The 26,218-nt window shown below is 44.2% G+C and overlaps 1 protein-coding gene across 1 annotated transcript; it reads left to right on the top strand.

Annotated features, from left to right (window-relative positions):
• The first annotated feature begins 236 nt into the window (after positions 1 to 236).
• NRDC (nardilysin convertase) lies at positions 237 to 25,574 on the top strand. Its single transcript, XM_064428840.1, has 31 exons — positions 237 to 579; positions 4,226 to 4,535; positions 4,715 to 4,796; positions 5,376 to 5,529; positions 7,195 to 7,268; positions 8,708 to 8,803; positions 9,737 to 9,859; positions 11,236 to 11,293; positions 12,221 to 12,294; positions 12,484 to 12,553; positions 12,913 to 12,990; positions 13,423 to 13,543; positions 13,622 to 13,680; positions 14,205 to 14,259; positions 15,469 to 15,573; positions 15,837 to 15,960; positions 16,456 to 16,542; positions 17,141 to 17,260; positions 18,000 to 18,051; positions 19,144 to 19,294; positions 20,282 to 20,409; positions 20,673 to 20,835; positions 21,512 to 21,543; positions 21,829 to 21,967; positions 22,381 to 22,428; positions 22,713 to 22,765; positions 23,372 to 23,455; positions 24,341 to 24,431; positions 24,718 to 24,834; positions 25,059 to 25,148; positions 25,361 to 25,574. Exons 1-31 carry the CDS (start codon positions 242 to 244, stop codon positions 25,553 to 25,555), a joined length of 3,471 nt encoding a protein of 1,156 aa, XP_064284910.1. The 5' UTR covers positions 237 to 241; the 3' UTR covers positions 25,556 to 25,574.
• The last annotated feature ends 644 nt before the right edge of the window (positions 25,575 to 26,218 follow it).

Raw genomic sequence — 26,218 nt, 5'->3', positions numbered from 1 at the left:
GGGAGCACAGCTCAGGCGGCGGGCGGACATACTCATGGAAATTTGGCGGCGCACAGAGCAGTCCCCGAAACCTGGATCCGCTCTTCCGCCTTTTCCTCACCCCTCTCATTTCTCTGCCCGCTCCGCCCTATTCTTGAAAGCAGCCACATCCCCCCCCTCCACTCCGCCATCTATGGTTTCCCCCACCCGCTCACGCCGGCAGCCTTGTCTGCACCAATGGGAGCGCCGCGCAGCCATGCGCATGCGCAGTCTCGCGGCCGCCCTCGCTCGGAGCGGGCGGGCGGCGGCGGCCGGGGGTCCCCGCGGGCGGGCCGTGGCCGGGGGCTGGCGGCCGGGACGGGCCGTTGTCCGGCCGCTGTGGAGCGGCGGCACCGCTGCCATGCCCGGCAGGAACAAGGCGACGTGCGGCTACGGCAGCCCGGAGCTCGCGGTGGGGCAGCAGGCCGCGGAGGGGGGCCGCGACGCCGGGGGCCGCTCGCCTCACGGGGACGAGGAGGAAGAGCGCGGCGGGGCCGGTCCCGAACACAACCTCGGTGACCCCGACATCGTCAAGTCCCCCAGCGACCCCAAGCAGTACCGGTGAGGGCGGGTGCCGCCGGGGCAGCCCAGCCGGTCGGTGGGCGGGCTCTGCCCGGGGCAGGGGCAGGCTGTCCCGGTGCCCGGGCAGCCCAGCTGGGTCCTGGCTGTGGGGAGGGAGGCTGGCGGTGCCGCGGGCGGGCTGCCCGGTGTGTGTGCGGCCCTTGTGGCCAGGCAATGCCCGATTCAGCGCCGGTTCGCGGCCCCCGGCCCGGCAGCTCCGAAAGCGTTCTGCGCAAAGTGCGCTTTAAGTACTTCAGAGCAGATCCCAACTTCAGAACTGCTACTCTGCGTGTTTTAGATGAGCTGAGTTTTATATCTGTGAGTTGAGGCAAAGTGCTTTTAGGCTGCCATTTTGCTTGTGGTTTTATTTCGATGTTTCTGAGTAATACCCCAAAAAGTGATGAAAAAGATCAACTTCCCTGAGCACAGCCCACAGTGTCTGTGGCCCAGACCCAGCGAGAGGCTCTGATGAGAACTCCAGCAGGTTGAGCTCGTTGGATGCTGTAAGGCAGTCTGTTCTTGAAAGGACACTCTGATAACCTCTTCCTGTTATTATCCAGCCCTTGTTAGAGCTGCTTTTTAAAATTTATCTTTACTTTTCATGATGTCTAATCTGTGCAGCCAGTGGAGAATCTGCTGCCTGAGCCTGGAGCTGGAGTTTGGATTTGCAGTGACATTGGCTGACAGTGAGATTCCCTGCTGGCTGCCTGGAGAGGACTGTGCCCATTGGCTCAGGGAGAAACTTGCTCCCTCCCTTCTTGCCCTACTTCCTTGCTGTTCCTCTGGATCTCTGCCTGCCTCTCCCGATGGCATTCTTAGTCATGCTACTTTGTGGCACGCTTGTCCTCCTGCTCTCAGCTGCTGGTGCTGCCAGGTTAAGAAACTGCTGCCTTTGCTGCCTGAAGCAGCACACTGGTGCTGATGGTGAAGTCCATTGAAGGCTGTCACTCTCTGTTTTGAGGCTCAGGAACCTCCTCTGCATGTGAGAATTGGAGAGAGTGTTTGCTCGTAGCATAAACTAATACCAAAATCTTGCACAAATCCTACTGCCCGTTCCTAAAAGAATTTTTCAGTTGGAAGCACAGAGTTGCATCCTTTCAGACTGGTTTCCTTGTGTGTGAAGCTAGTCTGACAGAGCACAGACATTGTCCCTATGGAGGAGCAGTTCAGTGTGTCTGGAAGCAAAGCCACGCTGAACCTGTGTCCAGGTGTGATTCCCAAACCTCCAGGGGAGTGTCCTGGCAGGTGATGTGATGCTGCTGACACATTTTCCCCACTTTACTCTTCAGTGATGTGTGCTGCAGCCCAGTCACAGTGGGATTGGTGTCTGTGTCCTGTGACACCAGTCTTAACTTGATGGAAAATGTCTTATTTTGCCTTCCCAACTAACATTCACCAAACCAAAGGAGCTCTGATGTAGATATCAGGATGTATTTTCAGAAGTGGGTTTGTCGGGACAAAATATTTGTCATGATAAAAGTTTGCTCATTAGAGCTGTAACTGTGTAGTTATTTTTACCAAAAATGTGTGTTTTATTTACATTCATCCACATGGAATTTCATGGTCCTGTATTTATCTTGTGAGATTGTAGCATTTCTCTCAGTGTTTCCCATGCACTGATATGTATTTCAATACTAACTTCTAACCAATTGTCAAAGAAAACCTTTGTGTCAGAACAATCCTGTTTAAACTCATTCAGGAGATTGGAGCAGTATTTTTAAGAATTTGAATTTTATTTTATAATTTGGCCTTACTTGCATCACTGCTGTGTAGTCCTTCAGAAAAGCAACTGGACTGTGCTTGCTTCTGTTTCTACCTTATGCCATTGCATTTTTTGTGCTGTATTTTGCATACAAGTGGATATTAGTTACATTTGTCCTTTTCCACTGGAGTGAAACATGGAAAAAGTAAAGAACACCTATGTCAGTGGTGCCTGGGCTCTGTATAACCTAAGCTGTTTAGATCATGCTGGAGTGAAACCCAAGAGCCTCCAACAGTGGTTCAGCCCTGTCCTGTGTGCAACACCCACGAGCCTCCAGATGAGCAATGTAAAATTAGTATAATCTGCTCCATTAGCTTAATGGGGCTCTGTGCAAAGGATCAGCAAGAGCTGCTGGATACCCCTGGCTGAGCAGCTTTATGGCACCTTGTTCCTCGGGAAGAGCAGCCCTGGTCTGGGGTTCTCCAGGGGCTGTGCAGGCCTGCAGGGCTGAGTTTCTGTGGGGGAGAAGTGCTGGAAGTGCTGTCTGGGGCTTTGGCTCTCAGCTGCCCAGAGGCTGAAGCACCCACGTGTGCAGTGTGTGTTTTAGGACACTCAGGAGTGCTGCAGCTGTGCACTGGGACACCTGGTGGGAATGGTTCACAAACATGCTTGCAGAATGCAGGAGGATTAACTTTGTATGCAAACATTCCTGCACTCTCTGTGCCTCCTGCAGCTCATCAGAGCATCTCTGCAAGTTACACAGTGTGTGCTGTAGTTTGAATGAGTCAAAATGCACTTATGCTTTTGGGTAGAACAGATTTGTCCTGCTCAGCACTCTTGCAGCAAGAAAACTGGGTGTGTGCATGATCACAAAACCCTGGCCAGAGTAAGCACTGTCACTTCCCCTTGGGTCATGAGTCATAACCTTAACACAACTATCAGACTTCTGTTCATTAGTTTTTTTCATAGACTTGCTAGTCCAGGAGCTGTGTCCACACCACAAGGTTCTGACCTGGTACAAATTAGGGGGTTGGAGTAGATGACCTCTAAAGGCCCCTTTCAACAAAGACTGTTCTGTGATTCTGTGCTCTGCAACTCAGATTTTTCTGGGAGCGTGGGATATGACCATGGGTTTGTTTTATTCTGGCTTGCTCTTCTTTGTGTGTGTTTCTGCTGGGTCAGATCAGACCACAGGTCTCTATCACACTAGTTCATAGGGTGGATGAAGTGTTTTCTGGACCTTCCTTCCTTTCTGCTGCTGGTGTGTTAGCCAGTGCAAGCTCCTGGCAGGGATGCTCTGGCTAATTTGATAAATTGTGGGGTTTTATTTGAACATACACACGTTTTAAAACTTCTGTGCATGTATAAACACATACACAGAACTGTTTATTGCTTCTTGATAGGAGCCCAGCCAGTTCCTGTGACTGGTTCTGTGGAGCCTGCAGAGGAACTCTCTCTTTTCTAGCACTTGCCTGCTACATCTGCAGACCCCATTTATTAGAAACCATTGATGAAAACAAATAAAATCCAATGCTCTGGGGCCTACTTGGAAACAAAGACTAAGATCTTCATTCTGTCACATCATACCTGTTTCCAAGAGCCTAAAAGATGATTGAAGTTCTGGTTTGCTTGTTCTGAGTGCATGAAGTGAGTGCTAATAGCTGAAATGTTTCACAAAGAGAAGAGTAAAAGCCAAAATCAGTGAGCCTGACCTTATGGGAGAAGGGCTTCTGCTGCTGCCCTGAACTGCTTCTTATTCCTAGAGCTGTTGAATAGCAGAAGAATGTTTTACTTTCCTGCTATAAAACTGCTCAGTCTTGGCTACCATTAGATTTTCATTAGGAAATCATTCTCTAAACGTTACATGAAATAATGAAATTTTTACAATTCTGAAAATTCAGACTTAGAAAATTAACATATTCATTGCACAAAATTATTTTTCAGGTATATCAGACTGCAAAACGGCTTATGTGCACTTTTGATTTCGGATTTGAATTACTTGGATGGTGCTCCAACATCTTCAGAGGAGGACGAGGAGGATAATGATGATGATTCTGAAGAGGGCAGTGATGAATATGATGACTCTGGAGCTGAGATTGAAGATGGCAAAGAAGATGATGATGAGGGGGATGAGGGGGATGAGAGTGAGGACAGTGATGGAGATAATGAGGATTTCAATGACTCTGAGGACAGTGAATTAGAAGAGCTGGCTGAAAAGGAAGAGACAAGAAAGAGAGGTTGTTCAGAAAAGCAGGTATGTACTTAAAGCTGTAAGGTGCAAAAATATATGGTGAACTTTCTTGAGGTTGTGATTAGGTCTTCAGACGAGACCTTTTTATTGTGCCTGTCCCAGTTGATTCATCTTGTACTTCTGTCATTTTCCTGACGTATTTCTTGAAGCAGCTTTTACTGAGAATGTTGTCTTTTCTCTAGTCTGCAGCAGCCCTCTGTGTTGCTGTTGGCAGCTTCTCTGATCCTGAAGATCTGCCTGGACTAGCACACTTCCTGGAACATAGTAAGTATCTGCTCCTGTTTCATCTTCTCCAGCTTCAGTGCAAAATGGGTGCTATGTAGCTCTGCATTTCTGAAGTATTTAGTGTGAATTCCTAATTTGGCTATTTGAGAATTTATTTTCAGGAACTTATGATTTTATACAAATACTGACTTAGTAAGGAGTTCTTAATATGGGAGAAGGTGTCTCCTACACTTTGCCAAGCTGTGCATTAGCTTATATCAACTTCATTTGTTACCCATAAAATTAAGGGGAATTATCTTACCTGTGGCTCTATAGACCAGGTTGGAGCTTTGTCTCCTGGTAAAGGGTGATGAATTAGCAATGTGGACACAGAAACCACGTGAGGTTTCTGACCAGGTGTGTTTCAAAAAACTGTTCTTGCCTGGTTGAGGCCAGGCCTGCCTGGGAGGGCACTGTCAGAGGCAAACTGCAGCAGGAACTGGGCAGATCCCCCAGGCTGTTGGTATTCAGTGATTTCCTCTGCCTCTGAGCTGTGGCTCAGTCACAGGGGTTGCTCTAGCTGCAGTGAGGATTAACAGATTCATGTCATTTTGGCACATTGGTGACTTTTTGCTGCAGTGGTTTTCATGGGCAGTTTGAAGTACCCGGATGAGAACGGGTTTGATGCGTTCCTGAAGAAGCACGGGGGCGGTGACAACGCCTCCACCGACTGCGAGAGGACAGTGTTCCAGTTTGATGTGCAGAGGAAGTACTTCAAAGAGGCCCTGGATAGGTAACTTTGTATGAATGGTGATTAGCTGTTAATTAAGGTCTGTATGTGCCTCAGGAGCTTGGGTGTAGTTGTCCAGTTCTTCATTTTGGGCTGATCAAAGCTGTTGCTGAACTTCCATAGCTACCTGCACTGTACTGAATATAGGAAAGGGCTGTTTCCCTTTGGATTTGTTGCTGTTTTATTTCTGTGGGACTATGTAGGACCCATGTTTAAGTCTTAACACATGCAGCTCTTTGTTTTGGCACGCTTAAACTGGTAGCATTGATGACAGGAGAAATGTTATGCAATGTGACAACTGATCAGAGGGGAAGTGCTCCCAGATTCCCAGTGACTCATCCCTTGAAATGTCTGTCCTGGTAGAGTTACTGTTTTTTCTAAATTGTTAGTTTGTTTCAGGCAGCCTTCAAAGTTGTGGTACAATGTGTGTCTCAGGAGGAGGCATTTAACCCAGTGCATTCACTGCTGAATGTCTCTTTTGCCAGAAAGTGCTTAACTTGCTCTTTTGTGCTTTTGGAACAACAAAGCTCCACTGGTTGGCATGGTTTCCTTTATTGAGAGGAATTTCTCATTCATAGGGGTGTAGCTGAATATTCTTGATGCCATAAAATATCTCAAGAGTAGGCTCCACTGCAAATTTACTTTGACACAAGAGCAAGTGTTTGCCCATTTTTCCAAGTATAACCTAAATTTTACTTTACTAGGCCAATTTCAGCTTCCGTTTGCAGATTAATTCAGCTTTTTAGGATGTTTGGAAGTGCAAAAGAATAAAAAAATATATAATTGTAATCTGTCACAACAGCTTGCTTAGTGCAGAGGGAAGCAGAAATTAGGAGTTGTGTAGGATAGCTTCTCATACAAAGGAGATAAATGAGTGCTGAGGATGAATTCTGCTCATTCAAACACTTGTAGATCTGAAGAAATAGAAATACATCACCTTTCAGTTGTCTTCAGTGTAATGGGTCTTCCGGCCATAGAACTCCATCACAGATATATTACTTTTAACCTTTTACTGCTCCTAACCTTTTGCTTCAGCCAGTTCAGTTTTTCATTAAAAAACCTCAGCAAATAAAACAGAACTGTTAGATTCTCTGGCAGCCTTCTGCAGTCTCCATGCTCTGCAGATCTCTCCCTTGCCAGTGCTCTGCTCTCTGAGGATACAGAAGAAATTTATTTGGATGACAACACTGACTTTTATAGTAGATAATAAAATTGTAATGGGTGTAGAAACTTGTGTTTCACAACAGTTTGTTTCCTGGAGTTAGGAAGAAACTTCCCCTGTGGTCATGTTGTTCCTGAGGAACAACTGGGATTTCCTCTGCAGCATCTGATACTGGTCCCTGTTAGCTCCAGATTCCAGACTAGGTGGATCATTATCTCATGTGGTGTGAGCATTCTCAGGATGCAATGCAGACTGTCCTGCACCCACTGGTGCCATATCCTACTGCATCCAACCAACTCAGTCCCACTCTGGAGCTGGGAAGTTCTGCCCTTTGCTTTCTGATGGCTTTTGTCTTTCTTGAAGACATTATAGTCAAGAGTGACATAGCTTGTAGTAAGTCAAGCAGCTTTGTATACCAAAATAGTAGATGTTGGATTTAATTACTGGGGTTTTGCCCTAGTTTAATAGACACTGAAGAAAAGTACATGAATTTTTCTGTTCCATAGGTGGGCACAATTCTTTATTCACCCATTAATGATCAGGGATGCAATAGATCGAGAAGTGGAGGCTGTAGACAGTGGTAAGTAAGAGAATCTTCTCCTGTGTGTTTAGCCCATCTTCTTAAAACAAAACCTACTTTGCTATACTGTTTATTGTTTCTGTGTTGAACAATATTATAAGCACTTCAGTCAACTTCACATAACTTACCAGAGAGATTAAACTCTTGAACTGAAGCTTTGTGGCTGGTAGACATCAGTGGCTTTTAGAGGAAGAAAAACTGGATGTGGTGCCAGCACTGTGAGAGTTTACCCTTGCATTTTCATTAATTGGAAATTAATAATCTGAAGTGGTTACTCTTGCATTTTCATTAATTGGAAATTAATAATCTGGCAGGGCACTTACATGAGCATGTGGATGCTCTGCAGTGAACAAAATGCCTTTAGCTCCAGCACAGCCCCAGAGCTCTCTCCAGTCCTGTGCAGAGTTAATACAATAACTTGAGGTGATTTTACTTGTCTCCTTATTCTAACACCTGAATAACTGAAAAGTCACTTCCCAGAAGGAAATTAAACCAGGCACAGAAGCGAGTGGAGTGTTGATTTTCTTATATGTGATGGATACTCCCACACTGCCTCTAAAATGTCACTGTTTTAGGAAAAAAATAGCAGATATCCCAACTAGGTCAAATATTTATTCCAAGTAATTTTCTTTATCTGTCTTCTGGCAAGGAGAAATGAGCAATTTGATCTTTGAATTTAGATAAAAGTCAGTGTAAACAAGGACCTGCCTTGGAGTTAAGGTGTGGTTCTTCAACAGCTTCAGCCATTTTACACCTTGGTGGTGCAGAACCAGGCCTTGCCTTGCAGTGACACCATGGTAATGTGCTGCCCAGGAAATGGTGTCAGCTTGCTGAGCTGGCTGCAGGAGAGCCCAGCCACAGGAATTAGTTTACAGCTCTGCTCTACATGGTTGTTATTGCCAGCAAAACAGGAATGGGAAAATGCAGTTCAGGAGGGTGAATTGATTTTGGCACAGCCCCATGTTTAGATTAGTGTAAAGTGGTTGTAAAGCTGCGTTTTTAGAAACTTATCTTGTTCACCTTTCAACTTCTTATTTCATTATTAGGCTAGGGGTTCTGTGTGACATATGGTAGAAACAGGTTTGTAATTGTTCTCTGGCTCTTACTGCAGGGCCTGATCCTGTATAATATTGATAGCCTTTTGTCCCCATTGAACCTAACATAATCAGAGCATTCAGACAGGACAAGGTGGTGCTTTACATGCTTTTCCTTCTTAACACTTTTTTTACTTCTAACACCTTTACTTCTCAGCTACATTTTTCCTCTTATTTGCATTATTACTTTCTTATTTCACTACTTCATTCATATATTAAAAGAAATTCCAGACTGCATCTGTGTGGTATGTCTCCTTTTCAGTTTGGCTGGGATTTGTGCTTTGTTTTGTGGGGACATGATGTCAAACTTTGATGCATGCCACTGCAAATTCTTATAATTAACAGAGTATCAGCTCGCCAGGCCCTCTGATGCAAACAGAAAGGAGATGTTATTTGGGAGTCTTGCCAGGCCTGGACATCCTATGAAGAAATTCTTTTGGGGTAAGTCCTGAATTTCTGTTATAAAATGGTAATGATACTTAAACTTTTAACCACATAGAAGTTTGAGTGGTTAGATGCACTAACATGAACTGTCATATCACAGCAACCATTAGACTTGTTCAGAAGAGTTCAAGCAATTATCCATTTTACAGGAAATTGGTTGTGAATAAAAGCAGCTGTCACCTTTCTAAGATACTTTTCTTTCTGGTTTTGCTTTTTTCTATGTTATAACTGGGTGCCCAAGGTGTATAATTATGGAACTTTCTCTTAACACAAAGGTGGTACTCTCTGAGTCATCTCCATCTTTCTTAAGCTTGGTTTTTTTTGCTATTAGAATTTCCTGGAAAAATAAATTATTTCTAATTGTCTGTCAGTGGAGGCTTTTCAAAGTAAATAATTGAATTGAATTTCTGGGAGTTAGACCTTCACAGCCATTTGAGGGGAGCAGAATGGAAATTTGTCCTTCTCCTGGACAGTCCAGTCCTCTCTCCCTCACCCTGTGGTGCTGATGAGTGAGTAAATAGCAGTGTGGTTGATGGGTGTTAGAGTTACCAGCTTTGAAGTGTAGCTTGCTTTTGTAAATTTCTGTGGTGACATACACTGATCTTCGTATTTCCTCCTCTTTTTCCCTCTGCTGTTCTGCAAGTTCCATTGGTGAGGGAATGGCTGGCAGCACACAGTGAGAGAGGTGATAATGCAGGAGGACTCTGGCCTTCCTTGTCATAAAAATATCAGCTGTCCTTTGGACAAGAACCAGAAATCAGAAAATACCCAGTTTCACTTAACACTCCTTTCACTCCAATTTTCTATTAGCTATTTTAATGTGCCTTTACCACGATTAGACCTAGGGAGGAAAGTGACTTCTCACTGTGTGTGTTCCTGCTGCAAGCACTGTGTGGATAACTAGGCCTGGCTGCCCTGTGGTGTTTGCAGGCAATGCAGATACGCTCAAGCACGAGCCCAAGCTGAACAACATCGACACCTACACCCGCCTGAGGGAATTCTGGCAGCGCCACTACTCTGCTCACTACATGACTTTGGTTGTCCAGTCTAAAGGTAACATCAGTTGCTCCTTCAAAACAGCCTCACTGCTGCTGTTGGTGCTTTTGGAACCAGTCCAGCTGTAGCCCAAGCCAGTCTAGTGGCTTGTCCAGTCCTGCAGAGGGTATTTATATGTAGATTTTAGCCTGGTTTCCAGATGAAACAAGACCTGAGCAATTGTGCTGTGTAATTGTCATCTTCTTGAGAAACCTTTTGAATGGGTTCCATGTTAACACAGAAGGGAAAATCTCAAAGATAACATTTCAGAAATAATCTTGTAGCAATGAAGACAAACAGTTAAATGAATTAATGCTGCTGATTTCTCTGCCATCAACAGTGAAACTCCTCAGCAAGTGATGGCGAGACTGAGACTGAATCTCCCACTTGTCTTCTTTGTCTAGGAGAAGTAGAGGTTCTATTTTTTTCCCTCATAGCTTGAAAAATTCTGTACAAATGGATTAGAATTTTATTTCAGTGGAGAACTGCAGACCTGTGGGTTGTTTCTGCTGAGAATAGAAGAAACACATTTCTCAGAGGTTATTCAAGTTAGGTCTGTGCATAGGGAGGAGTTTTGTTGAATGCTAAAACTGCTTGCAATTCCCATCTCTAAAATGGAGATAGTAATAATAGAGGCATTCTTTCTTTTCTTCTCCTTTGCTTTTAAGTTTGGTCTAGACAGTAAACTACATAGAGTGCTGAATGCCTCTTGAATAGTCATTTAGCCAGTGATGGATTGTAATATTTTCTGTGGTGTTTGGGAAAAAAATGGTGGTAACTGATAACCAGCCAGGTCTGTTTTGTATTTCCCTCTCTGTTAAAACAAACTCAACAGTGAATCCTCCCTCTACTCCAAGGAGATGTTTTTACTGCTGTTGTTTACATATACATCATCACTTTTGCAGTTCAGATTGGTTGCTTAAACAAGCAAAGTTTTTATTTTAAAAACCCTTCTGGTTTGGGACTTATTTCCCTCAGGAAAGAGGATGGGGAGAAGGAATCCTTAGGACTGCAGGACTGAGTTTGAGGGCGAGAACTCCTGTGCATAATCTGGAGAGAGTGGAATGAGTTGCAAGTCCTGGTGATTTTGTAGATCCCTAAGACAATAATTCCTTCTCCCAGTCACTCCAGGCACTATTGAACTTTAAATCCCAGTTGTGTCAGCCTGGGATTTGGGCACCCTACACAAACCCAGAGCTGTGGCCACGGGTACAGCTCAGCAAATGTTAAGAATTGGTTCAAACCAGCAGCTTTGAAGTTTATAATTTAGAACTCTGCAGTTTTCAAATACACTGACTTGCAGCCTCTTTGAAATGACTGAACTGGTGAGATAAGGTAACTTGTCTTAGATCTTGAGGAAATTGCATTTCTGTCTTTCTTCTTTCTTTTTTTAGAAACACTGGATACATTGGAAAAGTGGGTGACAGAAATCTTCTCTGAGATCCCAAATAAGTAAGATTAATTTGATGCATAAAGACATTGCAGATGATAAAATTATCTTTTCTTAAAATGACATTTTAAAAAATCCCTTACTGGAGAAACAAAGGAAATTACCATTTGTTAATAAACATTTTTATCTGAGGAAAAAAAAGGGCAACTTTTTAAATTAAAGACCACTGTTAATTGTTCCAGGAAGACTTTTTTCTGCTTAACAATTATTTAGGCTGTGAGCTGTGTGGTGCTGACTTGAAGCAGTGTTTGCTTAATATGTGCTGATGCCTTGACTTTATGATAAGTCATTCAACTTAGAGTATCATTTCACATTGCTTATCTTTGCTTTGTGTCAAACATAATTAGAAGCAAAATTAATTAACATATCTGGAATTTAAGTGTCATCCTTAGGGTGGCAGTGGGTTAGAAATAATTTTTTTTTTAATGGTTCACTCCAATATGCCCTCTAAAAAGGGGGTTCTGCAAAAGCTTTGCTAACTTGAAAAGCATTTTTTTCCCTGTTTCAAGATATTTGTTTCTGTGGAAATGCTCTTGTGAGAGCCTGGTGCCATTCAGAGACACATTTGTCTGTCCTGGCCACACCCCTCCTGCCCCACCAGACAGTCCCTCAGGATTCCTTGGGTCCAGGGTGAACTCAGGCTGTCGTTTGCTGTTCTTGGCTGTGCAGAAGGAGGTTTTGTGCCTCTTCTACAGAAGGAAGGGGCAGTGTTGGGGTGGTATCCACCTCTTGGTTAATTGCTCAGTTGTGTGAGCAGGCTGCCTCCCAGGGAACCTCCCTGGGGCTGGGGGGTGCTGGGCTGCACCCTGGAAAAAGGGCCCTTTCCAGGCTCTCTGGTGTCCTGCAGAGCTGTGCTCCTGACACCTTTGAATATCTCAGTGTAGCCTTGAACCCTGCCAGTAACATCTCACCTCCATTTTGCTTTTAAGTGGTTTACCCAAACCCAGCTTTGGCCATCTGACTCAGCCCTTTGACACACCAGAGTTTCACAAGCTTTACAGAGGTAAGTGAAATGGAATTAAATGTTTTGAATACCTGAATGCTGTAAGAAATTTTGTCTGGGTGATCCAGATACTTTGTAGAGTAATTCTGTGTGGTTTTAAATAGCTTTTAACTATTTCTGAATTATGTAAAATTACTTATCTCTGTATTGTCAGATATATTTATAATTAATTAATCTATTTGTGTCCAGTTGTTCCCATCAGGAAAGTTCATTCATTGACCATCACTTGGGCACTTCCCCCACAAGAACAGTATTACAGGTACACTGTGCTGCATTTTATTTCTACCTTGTTTATGCTGTGTATAATTTCTTGACTTCCACAACAAACCAAAGAATCTCATTTACTTGTCTAACAGATTACTTTGGTTCAGCTAGGGGGGCATTTTAGAAATTATTTAAACTGCTGCAAATACAGTTCCCTTTCCTCACTGACTCAGATCAGTCATTGTGTTCTGAACTCCCACACTTCCAGCTTATTATTTTAATTCTGCCTGAAAATGCAGAACTTGCCCTGAAAAAAGAGACAGTGCATATTTTAGTCATTAGCCCAGTGATTTGAATTCTTGCTGTGAAATGTGTTACCTCCTGGCATCTAATCTTCTCCAAACTTTCTCTTAGGGTGAAGCCTCTTCATTATATTTCCTGGCTGGTGGGACATGAAGGCAAAGGCAGTGTTCTTTCTTTCCTTAGAAAAAAGTAGGTGGTTTTTAAGCACGGTTATTAAATACTTTGATCTCATTCAAATACAGATAAACTCTGTTTTGTGTATTTATATTTTCTATAGATGTAAAAGCAGGCCAAGCCTGCTTTTTTATCAGTATTTTGTAGTGATATTCTGTAAGGTGATGATAAACCCAAGTGAGAAATAAATGAGCTTTTTGTCTGTGATTCCTGGATCAGCAGTATCTCTGACTGATCTTTGAGATCTCCAAAAGGTTACTCAGCTTTTTCACTGTTTTTCTTTAATTCTGTATCCTGAAGTCACATCCTTAAACTGAAAAAGCTTTGTGTAAACTGTAAATGGATTGAAAGCCTCTGAAATAAAGATACCCTGTGATATACTGCTTCTAGCTAAGCTCAAACAAAGCTGAAAGGATTCATTAATAAATACCTTTCACTCTTCCATAGGTTTTGGGCCCTTGCATTGTATGGAGGAAATGGAGAGACAGGATTTGAACAGAACTCCACTTACTCCATCTTCAGCATTTCTGTGACTTTGACTGATGAAGGTTACAAGCACTTCTACGAGGTATGGTGTCCTGCTGCTTGTTTTTCCTGCTGTTTCCCTAATGTCTGGAAAGATGAATGTGTTCCTTTCTGTCTGCAGGTGGCCCACGTTGTGTTTCAGTATGTGAAGATGCTGCAGAAAAGGGGGCCAGATCAAAGGCAAGTGTTTGCCACTCCTGCAGATATTTGTGGTGTCCTTCTCCATTATCCTGTTATTTGTAGTGTGTGCAATTCTTGTGGAGTTCCTGGAGCATAAACAGGGAGTCACTAGTAAGGCTTCTCTGTGTGGAAAACATGTCAGTTTAAAAATAAATTTTCTAAAGATTTAGAAAATATTGAGGTGCAGTTTTGTGTTCATTTTAAACTAATTTGTTGAGCCAGGTCTGTGGGAGTCAGGACTGGGTGTTCTGGTGTTAGCCTAAGTTTATGTTAATTTGGTATCAGATTTTGACTCTTGTTAGTTAACTCTCTTTCTCTTTGGAAATTAGAAGAACTTTCTGCCAGTTCTGAGAAATGCCATTTTGGGAAGTGCATTTAATATTGGCTTTTGTGTCTTGTACCTGAGTGAATCATCCATCTCACCATTGATGCCTTTCCTAGAAGGCTCCTTTTTTAAGATTCTTGGTAAATGTTGTGGAATAATGGAGAAAATCCACTTTTATTATCTTCTTCCTCCTTTGCAGAATATGGGAAGAAATACAAAAGATTGAAGCTAATGAATTTCACTACCAGGAACAGGTATTTATCCAGTGTTCTGAAATAGGTAAACAATGAAAAGTAATTACTTTTTCCTTTCAAAACACATTTTCATAGTTCTGTTTGAGAAGAAATATATTGTGCATTTAATGAGGCTATATTTTGCTCAAAGGAGATGTATTCTAAGCAGAGAAATATTGAGGTTTTTCCCTAACAGAATTTAATGTTGATTTGTCATTCCTTACCTGCTAGATAGGCTCTTTCAGATTTCTTACTCCTGTTACATTTAGCCATGTTCTGTTTCTTACTAGATAACTTGGGGTTTTTTTCTTTGAATGTCACTGAAATTTCCTTTTGGGAAAACAAATCCATCCATAGAAATACTACACAGAGCAGGAACATAGATTTGTGTGTGCTTGTGTGACAGGGTTGTGAATCCCAGGGCCAGAAGAATGACTTAGCCATGGCACCCCAGTTTTCTGCTTGGTGGATGGAGCTGTGCTAAGGAGTGATGGTCTCACAGGCAGGGCTTGGCATGAGGGGTGCCCAGGAGAGGTTTGATGTTTCCTCAGGTGTTTGGTGTCTTAAGAAATCCTTGGGCATGTTTCCCCTACATTTACAAGACACAGATGTGCCAAACTCAGCTCCTTCCAGGCGTGCTGTGCTCTCTGTGCTCTCTGTCTGACCCAGGATCTCTCCAGTCCTGTGCTGGCTGGTGCAAACACCCCAAAAGCACTTTGCAAGAAGCAGAGCAGCCTGCTCCTCCAGGCAGCCTTACCCTGCTGAAGGGCAACGTGTACTTCATGTTCAAAGAGGAGAACTCCCCCTGCTCATCATGGCAGGAGCTGGGGAAGGGAGCACAGCCAGAGGAACTCGTGCAGCAGCTGCAGTTCCTTGCCTTGTGCTTTCTAGGTCACTTTAAATCTTGAATTGTTGTGCTGCTTGTGTCCCCTGGAGGCAAGGAGTGCATTCTGCTGGGGCTTTAACTTAGATTCCATGCCTGTGAACTGCATAATCAGGGTTTCTTCTGCAAAGATGATGTGTCTGAAATTTCAGGATTCTCAAAGGAGACCGAACATTAGATATGGTTATGAAATACATTTAATTTAATAACTGAAACGAAATGCTGTAACAAGCACAGCATCCAACACTTGCTCAACATATCTGACTGGTCAAGCTCTTCTCAGAATAGAAAATTGATATCTTGGGTTTCTAATGATGTGACAAATAGCTTTATTTCTTTGCTTGCAGACAGATCCAGTTGACTATGTGGAAAACCTTTGTGAGAACATGCAATTGTTTCAGAAGGAAGATTTTCTGACAGGAGACCAGCTCTTGTTTGAATACAAGCCAGAGGTAAATGTTCTTTGAACTCTGATTATATGTTTTGATGTAAGGAAAACATGTGCATACTGTGTAATACAGGCATGTGTACAGGCATTTGTAATTAAACATAATGCTGGCACAGGTTTTGTATTAATTGAAACACTTGTATTCAGAAAGCAAATCTGTTTTGTAAGCTTGTTATGTCTGTTCTTCCTACATTCCAACTGAGAAGTCTTTGCTGGCTCAGGCAGGCAGAGCTGCATTTGAACTGAAATATTGTCTGGAACTTGTAGATCATTGCTGATGCCCTGAACCAGCTCAGCCCTCAGAGAGCCAACCTGGTTTTGCTGTCTGCTGCCAACGAAGGCCAGTGTCACCTCAAAGAGAAGTGGTTTGGGACTCAGTACAGCATGGAAGGTAAAACAGCAGCAGCAGCTGAGAATGTCTGATCCCTGCATTAGAGGAAGTGAAAGGGTGACAACACAAAATACAAGTGCATGGAAGTGGGGGAATGAATCCTCAGTGCTTTCTTGAGCTCTCCATTAGTCTCTGTGGCACCCAAACCTGCTGTTTGTTTGCTGCCAGTGGATTCCCACTCCTGCAGTTCCTTTGGGAGGCAGGGGTCCCACTGAGCTCCACTTGGCTGCCATCCAGGGGAAAGAAAAGCAAGGGAGCACAGGCTGTAGGGGGAGCTGGGTTGCTGAGGCAGACTTGATTTGCCTTTTAATAGGACTGCTTCAGTCCTGCTCCAGAAGATTTTGTAGGGAGGGATTTAGAAAGAGTCCTGAGGAATGGGGTTATGTTACAAAACTGCTGTGATACTGCAGATCTTTCTGGAGATTGGGAAAAATGTCTGGAAATAGAATGGCCTTCCCTTCCTGTTGAACTAATGCATTTCATGGTTTTTCACAGATATTGACAAGTACTGGAGTGATTTATGGGACAGTGACTTTGAGTTAAATCCGGATTTACACCTTCCAGAGGAAAACAAATACATAGGTAAGGGACCTGGGCATGAGTGAGATCTTCCCCAGTGATTTATTTGAGAATTTGCTGTGGTTTAGAAACAACCTAAACTGGTATCAACCGGTCTTTGCAAATAAAAAAACCATGAGCACTCTGTGCAGCTAGATTTTATATACTCTTCTTTTATTTATAAGCTTAAGAACTGAGTTATTTTAAGGTATATCAAATTACAGATGATATATCCATAACAGAGCAGGCCTCACAGTCAGTGAGAGTTAATATAGAGCTCCAGACACCTTAGAAGAGAATTTTATTTGCTTAATCCTCCTGCTTCTGAAAGCATCTAAATACCATCTGGCTTTGTTGCCAGAAGCAAATGAAATGAAAGCCAGGACTTGTGTCCTGAATGGAATGTGATGCCACCACTTCTGCTCTGCTTCAGCCACTGTTCTGGTGTGGAAGTGAAAAAGAGATGTTCTTTGGGTCCAGGAAAGTACTGTCACAAATAATTTAGAAAACTGGAGAGGGAAAATGTATTTTTGATACATTTGAAGACTTGGATGAATTTATCCTGATTGTGTCTGTGAAACACACTAACATGTGGTTTTGGTGTGCTTTTTCTCTTTGCTAGCCACTGACTTTGCTTTGAAAGTTGCTGACTGCCCCGAGACAGAATATCCAGTCAAAACCCTCAGCACACAACAAGGCTGTCTCTGGTACAGGAAGGATGATAAATTCAAAATCCCAAAAGGTAAATGCCTGAGGGTTTTCTCCCTGCTTTTACCAGCTGGAATTTATTTGAAGGCAAATAACCCCTGGTAGTGTTCAGCATTTAAACTAGTGCTTGCTGTCAGCTCTTCTATGGTCCTTTTGATGTGTTTATTAGCTACAATAAAAGAGAAGCAGGTGAGCTAAGGCAACCAAGACACCCTGCTGATACCTCAGGTTGAAAATCACTGAAATTTACTGACTTCTGAACAGTGTGTGGTGACAGGATTGGACAGACACAATATGCTGCTGAGACAAGGGCTTGAGAAGGAAGGAGCACTTTAATTAGAAGGGACATAGTCTCTTCTACAGCAGCCTGGATCAGGGACAAGGGTGTAAAATATATTGCTGCTTTCAAGCAGAATGTCACAGTTTTTAGTGTCTCTTAAACAGATGTTCTGTGAAGTATTCTTTTTCTATTTATAGTGGTCATGCCATGGGAGTATTCTGCAAAGCACAGCTTTGTTTTCCAATATTTGGTACTTCAAAGGGAAGATTTTTGGAGTAAGAAGGAGAAGACATTTAATGATGACTTAAATAAGAAAATAATGATGAGCGATTTAATGATTTCTTAAAATAAGGAAATAAAGTGTTATAGATGAATGACCATTTTCATTAAACTCGAATTGTCACCAAAGAGCAACTTGATGGAAATATATTTGAGTTCAGAAAGCTGTCACTTTCTATACAATTGCTCATTGAAATTTCCTTTTCCTCCCCAGGCTATGTTCGATTCCATCTGATCTCTCCATTGATACAGCAGTCTGCAGAGAAGTGAGGATTGTGTTCTTTATGCTTACCTTGCAGAGTAGCTAAATTACCATACCTAGTGGAAAACGGGGAAGAGGCTTTCATTTTGAGCAGGAATAGAATAAGGTGTCCTTTCACATCCTTCCACCTTCCTTGTGGTTTTCTCTGCAGTTTGGTGATGGTGTTCTGCAGCAGGTCCTGCCTGTAGCCAACAGATGTGTAAGGAGTTCATGGTGTTGTGTTCCCCAGGGCAGCTCTGGGCAAAAGCAGTGCCACAGCAGCAGTGCTCAGAGAAGGAGCTGCTCCTGGAAAGAGCAGTCCACACTCATGGCCTGAGCTTGTCCCACATCCTGGGAGCCTGCAGGAGCAGGAGAGGCTGCAGCAGCTTTGGGAAACCAGCTGGGGTCAGGCAGAGCTCTGGGGGCAGTTCTGGCTCTGCTGCACTTGGCTGCCAGTGCCACTTGTAACCAGCGTCACAGTGCTGTTGTCATAAGCCTGCCAAGACCTGCACAAAGCATGTTTTGGGAAAGCCTTTTTAAATCTGTTTTCATGAGGTGTGTTAGTTTCATTGTTGAATTGGAATCCAGGCAATAACAGAAACCTGAAAGCAGGGACTGCAATTTCCAGCCTGCTTTGCTCTAGCTTTTTTTTTTTTCCCCTTGGTAGATAAATAATCATTATCATAGATAAATAATCATACTCATTACTCAGGTATTGAGCATAACTGAGTCTATATGTCCCCCACATCTTTACACAAAGTAAAACAATTTCATTTGCTGTGATTTTTCCATATTTGGAGCATTGTCTTGTTAAAATGTGCGTTCTTACCTTGAAGAAAGCTTAAATCTTGTGAAGCTGGAATCTTTCACCTTGCAAGGAATAGCTAAATGTCCAGATAATTTTTAAGTAGTGTCATGTGCTTTTTGCACAAAGGGAAACCTGCATTCTCTATTTCTGGGGTTTTTTTGGGAAATTTTCTTTTTGCATCTCATTTTACACAAATTCCATTTCTGTTGGAATTCACTGCATGTACCATCAAGCTCATTGGGCTTAACTTTCACGTTTAGTCCATCCTTTTTTCTTTCTTTTTAACCCCCTGCCCTTTTCTCCCTCCAGCATAGTCTTGTTTGATACATTTGTAAACATCCTTTCCCACAACCTGGGGGAACCAGCTTACGAAGCAGACGTGGCTCAGCTGGAGTACAAGCTGGTGGCTGGAGAGTATGGCCTGATCATCAGAGTGAAAGGATTCAATCACAAACTACCTGTAAGCTCTGCTCCTCTCCTCTCTGCTGTTATGCCTGCAGCTTTGCAGTGTGTGTGCTTTTCTGGAGCTGTGAATGGTTGGATGAGGTTTTTAAATAGAAAAATTGGTCTCTGGCAGGGTAATGCAGCAAATGTGCTGCTTTTTCTTGTGTTTAACATGTATAGAGATGGAGTTGGATGAACTTACACAAGCTCAAATTACTGACTTCAGGCTGACTTAAATCTTCCTTTTAATTAATAACTGTTATCTCCATTAAAATTTTAACAGCTTTTCCTATTAAAAGAGCTTTGTGTCTCCCATGGCCACAAAGAGAATTGGAGCATTTCCGTCTCTAAGTTGTGCCTGTTTGCATGATGTCTGAAAAGAGATCTTGGTTTCAATTTGACTTTGGAGATCCAGCTTCTGAACATGCTCATTTTGGGTGCAGATTTCCTGTGGTGGCTTGCTGAGAGGATTGGGGGATTCCTCTGTTGCCATTCCCTAAATTCATGTAAGACATGGCAGGCACAGAGAGGATGCTGTGAAGAGGAGACACCCATTAACTTCCATTGCAAGAGCTTTGCTGGAGCTTTAAGACCATTAATCACCTGTCAGACTTATTAACAGGAGTTTTAACAGAAAAAGCCCAATACACAAGCAGCAGGGTCTGAATAGTCTCTTTTTTAATCCTGAATGATGTCTCTGTTGTGATGTCATTGTAAAAGGAAAAAATGGAATATTGAATACAGAAATGTTGGGGGTTCTAGGCTAGATTTGTTTCAGTAGAATGGAAACTCCTGTTGATTTGGGATACTGAGCTTATTCACTGTGTAAAAAGACTGCCCTTCTAAAAGGGTCATTTGGGATAGAATTGTTTAGTGAACATCTGGCAGAATGGAGGAATGTGCTTTAGTAATGCTCCATGTCTCAATAATGATAATTTTATATTATTGTATAGCATTAAATTAAACCAACAAAAACCCCAACTTGAAACTCTTCTCTTTACAGCTTCTGTTTCAGCTCATCATCGATTACTTGTCTGACTTCAGCTTTACTCCAGCAGTTTTTGAAATGATAACAGAGCAGCTGAAGAAAACATACTACAACATCCTCATTAAACCCGAGACTCTGGCCAAGTGAGTTCTGGGGGAGGGCAGCAGGTGCTGAGGCTGAGCTGAGGAGCTCAGGGATCCCTGCTCTGTGCTCACAGGGCTCTTTGCAGGCTTTGCTCATGGCTTAGCCCTGCAGCAGCGGGGCAGACGCGGGGTCACACCCCACAGCCAGGGACCTGGAGCAGTGGGAGCTGCTGGGAGCCCTCTCTGTCCTGTCTGCAGTCAGGAGTGGCATCTGTGGCATCCAGCAGCTCCTGACGAGCTGTGCTTGTGTCCGTGGCCTGCAGGGACGTGCGGCTGCTGATCCTGGAGCACGGGCGCTGGTCCATGATCGACAAGTACCAGACGCTGATGAAGGGGCTCTCCATCGAGGCGCTCTCCGCCTTCGTCAGCGCCTTCAAGTCCCAGCTCTTCGTGGAGGGGCTCGTGCAAGGCAACTTCACCAGCAGGGTGAGTGCAGTGCCCGTGCTCACACTGGGCTCTAGCTCACCCGACTCTGTTCTGGCAGTCTGGAGTCTCCTGGGTACTGGGCACCTTCAGCACCTCAGGAGAGCTTGTGGGGATAGGCAGTCTGCAGCTGTCAGTTTGAACAGAAGTTTCCAGGAATTTGTATTTAAACTGCTGATAGGGAAAAATGTAGTAGATGTCTGTAATCTATTTTTCCAGGAAAAAATGTAGTCGATGTCTGTAATCTGTTTCTCCTGTTGCCACCATTTTTTATATTGTTTGGTGTATTTATATATTTGATATAGAGAAATTCCCACAGTGGTGCCACAGGAGGAGGCTTCCCTCAGAGCACATTTATCCTGGGAATTTGACTGCCTGCATGGTTTGGTTAAACCTCATTGAGTGCCAAACACATGGAGTAAGGATAACTGGTGCTATTTTCTTGGCTCATGCCTTCTCCTTCTGGAGAAGTGCCAAAAGCAGCGTGGAGACTCTGTGGTGTGGTGCAGAGGAGGCTGGAGGGACTGGGGACAATGTGAGGGAGCAGGGATTTAGGGAGCAGGACAGCTCAGCTGTTCTTTGCTTGGGGCTCACTCTCTCAAGTCCTGCCCTGGGGTGTATGGTTGTGAATTGGGGTAATACTTCTAAATAAAACTGATGTCTTCTCTTTCTTCCCTAGGAAGCAAAGGATTTCCTGAATTACGTTGTTCAGTGAGTATCTCTTGACTCTTTAATTGCTTATTATATGGAACCTATAATCAAGATAAGATTCTTTTCTGGAGGAGGGAGTCAGAGTGGGAGTGCTGGGAAATTCCCTTCTTCCCTCTGGTGTGTGCAGGAGGTGGCTGTTGATGGTGGCAGTTTAAGCAGATGTAGTTCTGGTTTGGGGAAGGGGAAAATAACATCAGACCAAGGGTGTAAATGTCTGAGTGTTGCTCTGGTTTTGGCCAAGGTGTGAACAGGTGTTTGAAGCTGTGCTGTTTGTGCTCCCTCCAGAAAGCTCCACTTTGCTCCCCTGGCCCATCCCTGCCCCGTGCAGTTCCGGGTGGTGGATCTGCCAAACACCCACCTGCTCTGCAAGGTGAAAACTCTCAACAAGGGCGATGCCAACTCCGAGGTGACAGTCTATTACCAGGTACCTGTGCTGGGCTGGGCTGGCCTGCTCCCCCTGGCACCACCCCTCCCTGAGAGCAGGATGTCACACAGGGGTGTCACACAGGGGTCACTCACACCTCGTGTGAGCACAGGCCCTGTGTCCCAAGGCTCAACTCAAGTGGAAATCCCTGAATTCCAGGTGGGGGCTTCCCTGAAGCCAGCACCTCCCTTCCTGTACTGGTGCTGGGAGCTGGGTTAGTGCTGTGGTGGCTTCCTGGTGTCCCCAGCTCTGATCCTGGGGGCTGGGCTGGGCCTGTCCCCTCAGGGAAAACCAGAACTTCCTGCTGTGAATTGTCCCTCAATGCTGCAGTCCAGGCTGAGGTGTGTGCCACAAGTCACCTTGGCCTGAGCAATCACATTAAACCCACCCTAAATTCTTCATTCTCTTTCCAGTCAGGTGCCAGGAACCTGAGGGAATACACCCTGATGGAGCTGCTTGTGGTAAGTTTGTGTTTGTGCCTCCTAAGTCAGCACAGTTCCCCTGAACTCTGCTTGCAGCTGACTGGCCCCAGCAGTTCTGTTGCTGCCCCTGGCTGGAATGTTGGGGTGCTGCAGTGATGGACACTGCAGGAGACTGTTCCTGTAGCTCCCAGCCCACAGGACTGAGCTCTCTCAGTGCAGTGGCTGTGGCTGGCCAGGGGCACTTGAGTGTCCCTGTGCTCTGTGTGGAGCCCGTGAGGGGCTGCAGGCAGTGTCACCTCTGCTGTACCTCTGTGCTCTTTCAGATGCACATGGAGGAGCCTTGCTTTGACTTCCTGAGGACCAAGCAGACCCTTGGGTGAGTTCACTGGAGGAATTCTCCTGCACCTGCTCCTACACCCCTGCTTTGACTGGTTTCACTCTGGGAATCCTTCCTGCACAGTGGCTGATCCTCAGCTGCTGTAATGGAAACAGCAACAGCAACACTACAGAACCAAAAGCACCCTCAATACAAGGTGCAAGCCAAGTTGCTTTTGACTTCTGTAAGAGTTGCCTCTATTACCAGTGTGTTAACTCGGAATTATTCAGCAGGAAGTTGTTCCTTGCACTTCCACACTCAGCCCCCCTTCCCCAGGGCTGTTTTCACAGCAGCTCTGTGGTGCTGAGCAGCCTCCCTCAGAGGCACCCTGCTACCTCAGAAACTGGAGCAGGCTTTTCACAGCTCTGGGTCTCTCACTCTGCTTGGATGAGTTTGCAGGAACCCAAATACAAACACTCCCAAGTTTAAAAGGATTTCCTAAAGCTGAGAAAACACTGAAAAGCAGCAATGCAGAAAATAAAGAAAATAAGACTATTGCAAATTTAGATCTCAGATTTTTCTGTCTAAAGTACCAACACTATTTTAACTTGCAGCATGTCCTGTAAATGAAAAGTGAATTGTGCTTGTGTCCTTTTTTCTTTGAAGCTACCACGTGTACCCCACCTGCAGGAACACTTCTGGGATTCTTGGCTTCTCAGTCACAGTGGCAACCCAGGCAACTAAATACAAGTAAGTGCTCTGTGGGGAAAGTTCTCCACGACTCCCAGCCCTGGCTGTGGGAGTCACCTGCTCCCATTTAAGAGTTCCCTCCTGTTTCAGGCCACAGAGGGATTTTTTAATTCAAGGGGATGTCAGAAGGGACACTGCTGCCAGTCACAACATCCTGACTCAAAACCAGCACCTGAAGAAAAGAGTAGCCTTAGGCTGCTTAAAACTGCAGTGGTCCTGACTTGAATAGTGAAAAGTAATCTCAAGACTAAGTAAAATACCCCCTGCCCTTTTGAAGCTATTCTGCCAGGAGAGTTCAAATCCTGTCTAGCTGTTTGGTGGCTCATGTTCAGCAGGCACAGCACTGCTATGGTTTGGTTCAAACCTGGGCCTTTGAACTACAAGCATTTGACTTGCCAGAGTTGAAGGGTTATTTGAAAAATGTGCCACTTGTGAAAAATAACACTGTGTCAGCAAAAGCTTAATTAGCACAGTGCTGCTGCCTCTAATTTTTACATGTGGATGCTTCCATTACTGAGATCTGTGTCATCAGTGGGGGTTTTAATGGGTCAGAAACCTCAGGGTCCATCACACCACATTTTCTTTCAGTCCTGATCCTTATAGCCCCTAACTCTGCAGGGCTCAGGGCTGCAGCTGGGGACAGCAGAGCAGGTCCCCAGCAGCGTCACAGCAGTGGCTCCTGGGGTGCCCGTGTGCAGCTGAAAATGAGAGCACTGCAGAGACTGACCACCGGGTGTTCTCAGATGAGGGAGCTTTTCAGGGCATGAGGGAAGTGAGCCTGTCCTTCCTCATCATATGGGGCTGCTACTTAACCACTTAATATTGTTTTGTGGGTTTGTTTTTGTTGTTTTTCCTGCCTAATTAAATTATTTGTTTCTCTTTTAGTTCTGAATTAGTTGACAGAAAAATAGAGGAGTTTCTTTCTTGCTTTGAAGAGAAAATCAAGGATTTATCTGAAGAGGCTTTTAGCACCCAGGTAAAACGTCTTAAAAAGCTCTTCTTTGAACTGCATGATTCAGTTACAGCTGTCTGGTAATTTTCTGAGGTTTTCTGGACAAAGGCCTCACCTTTTAAAAAGTGCCTCTTGCCCTGTTCTGCTGTTGTTCCCTAAACATCCATTCTCTGGCCATTTGCAGTTAAGCTCAAAAAGCAAGGAGCTACCTCGTTAATGTAATTCAGCTCTTCTTTCACCTGCAGTGACTGTGTTGGTAAATTAAGGTAGTTTTAAACCCATTAAAATGAATTGTCTTTTTCCCATGTAGGTAACAGCTTTGATAAAACTGAAAGAATGTGAAGACTCCCACCTTGGGGAAGAAGTGGACAGGAACTGGAATGAAGTGGTGACCCAGCAGTACCTGTTTGACAGGCTGGCACGGGAGGTGGGTGTCCTGCAGCTGTGGGACACAAAAACCACCCTGGTTTCAGTATTTCAAAAGCACACATGGGATTTATGCTACTAGTGACACACTGCGTCTAAAATTACATGTTCTTTTAAAAAGGTTCTTTTATCCAGTGGAGCAGAGGTTGCAGAGGAATTATTTTTATGTTTAAAATTATTTGAATCACTGCTGTGCTCCTAAAACCTCCTTCCTGTGGGTTTCAGATTGAAGCTCTCAAGTCTATTACACAAGAAGACCTGGTCAACTGGTTCCAGGCTCACAGAAGCAACCAGAGGAAAGTGCTCAGTGTACATGTGAGTGTCTGCCAGCTCCTGCTGCCACCTTCAAGAAGCAGAGTGCAGTAAGGGCATGGGAGAGGAGATCTGTGGTGTCACTTTTACTCTGGTTATCCACATTGTCTTCATTTACAAGTAGTGTTCTTGTTAGAATTGCATTTTAGTATCAAGTTAAGTGTCAGGGCAGAGAAACACTGAATGAGATCCCAATTTCTGGTACCTTTTTCCAGGTGATTGGATATGGAAAGCACGAAGGGGACTCAGAGGTGACAGCTGTCTCAGGACAGAACTCTTCATCTGGTGAAATACCTCATCTTGTTTTATTGCCCCCCTCCTCTCTGATGCGTGACTTTACTTCCATCAAGGACATCAAAGCCTACACATCAACTCTGAATGTTCTCCCTTACCATAAAATATTGAAATAAAACTGATACCTTGCCCTGCCCTGCTGTGTAATACAGGTGCTTTCTGCAACATCAACACTACAAACCTATTTTTATTAAAGCAGAGCTGTAGTGGTAGCTGGGATGAAGAGCCCATTCAGACACTGAGGAAGCTTTCCTCCAGTTTCCAGCCAAGGTCTCATCACCTGCCCAAGTTCATTAAGAAGAGGCACAGCCCTGACTGCCCCACGGGTGCCACGCTCTCCTCTCCAGCTGTCTGGAGCTGTGGGCTCTGCCTTGGTGCCACCCCTCAGTGCTGCAGCAGCTCCTCAGCAGTGACAGCTCCTCAGGAAAGGATCTGCAGCGCTCCCGGAGCAGTGACAGTGCTGGGAGGGGGAGAGAAGCCCAAGGCTTCCATCTCACACTGCTGCTTTAGTTTTTTTGTATGTGCAACATAAGACAAAATTAAGATGAAATCAAATAAAAGCTAGACTTAATTGTGGAGAGAAAAGTAGTTTGATTGCTACATCTAGCTACTCAGTCATTATTAACTGTAGCAAAAGCACACACTGCAGAGGCTCCTGATGTGCTGGCAAGGCTGGATGTAGAGTCCAGAAAACTTCTCCTGTGGATGCTGCAGATGCTCATTTTGCTAGTTCATTAACTGCTTTAAGAAGTAGGTTTAGCTGGTTGCAAAGATTATTC

The sequence above is a fragment of the Passer domesticus genome, chromosome 7 (genome assembly GCF_036417665.1).
Source record: "Passer domesticus isolate bPasDom1 chromosome 7, bPasDom1.hap1, whole genome shotgun sequence".
Taxonomy (NCBI): Eukaryota; Metazoa; Chordata; class Aves; order Passeriformes; family Passeridae; genus Passer; species Passer domesticus.
The sequence above is the reverse complement of the archived record's forward strand: the minus strand, read 5'-3'. Positions and strand labels throughout refer to the sequence as shown.

What these genes read in the sequence shown, in the direction of transcription:
- NRDC (XM_064428840.1), top strand. Translation starts at nt 242, where the DNA reads ATGCGCAGTCTCGCGGCCGCCCTCGCTCGGAGCGGGCGGGCGGCGGCG. An exon ending in GACTCAGTACAGCATGGAAG is followed by an intron (nt 15,961 to 16,455) that starts GTAAAACAGCAG and finishes GGTTTTTCACAG; the next exon opens with ATATTGACAAGTACTGGAGT. An exon ending in ATACAGCAGTCTGCAGAGAA is followed by an intron (nt 18,052 to 19,143) that starts GTGAGGATTGTG and finishes TTCTCCCTCCAG; the next exon opens with CATAGTCTTGTTTGATACAT.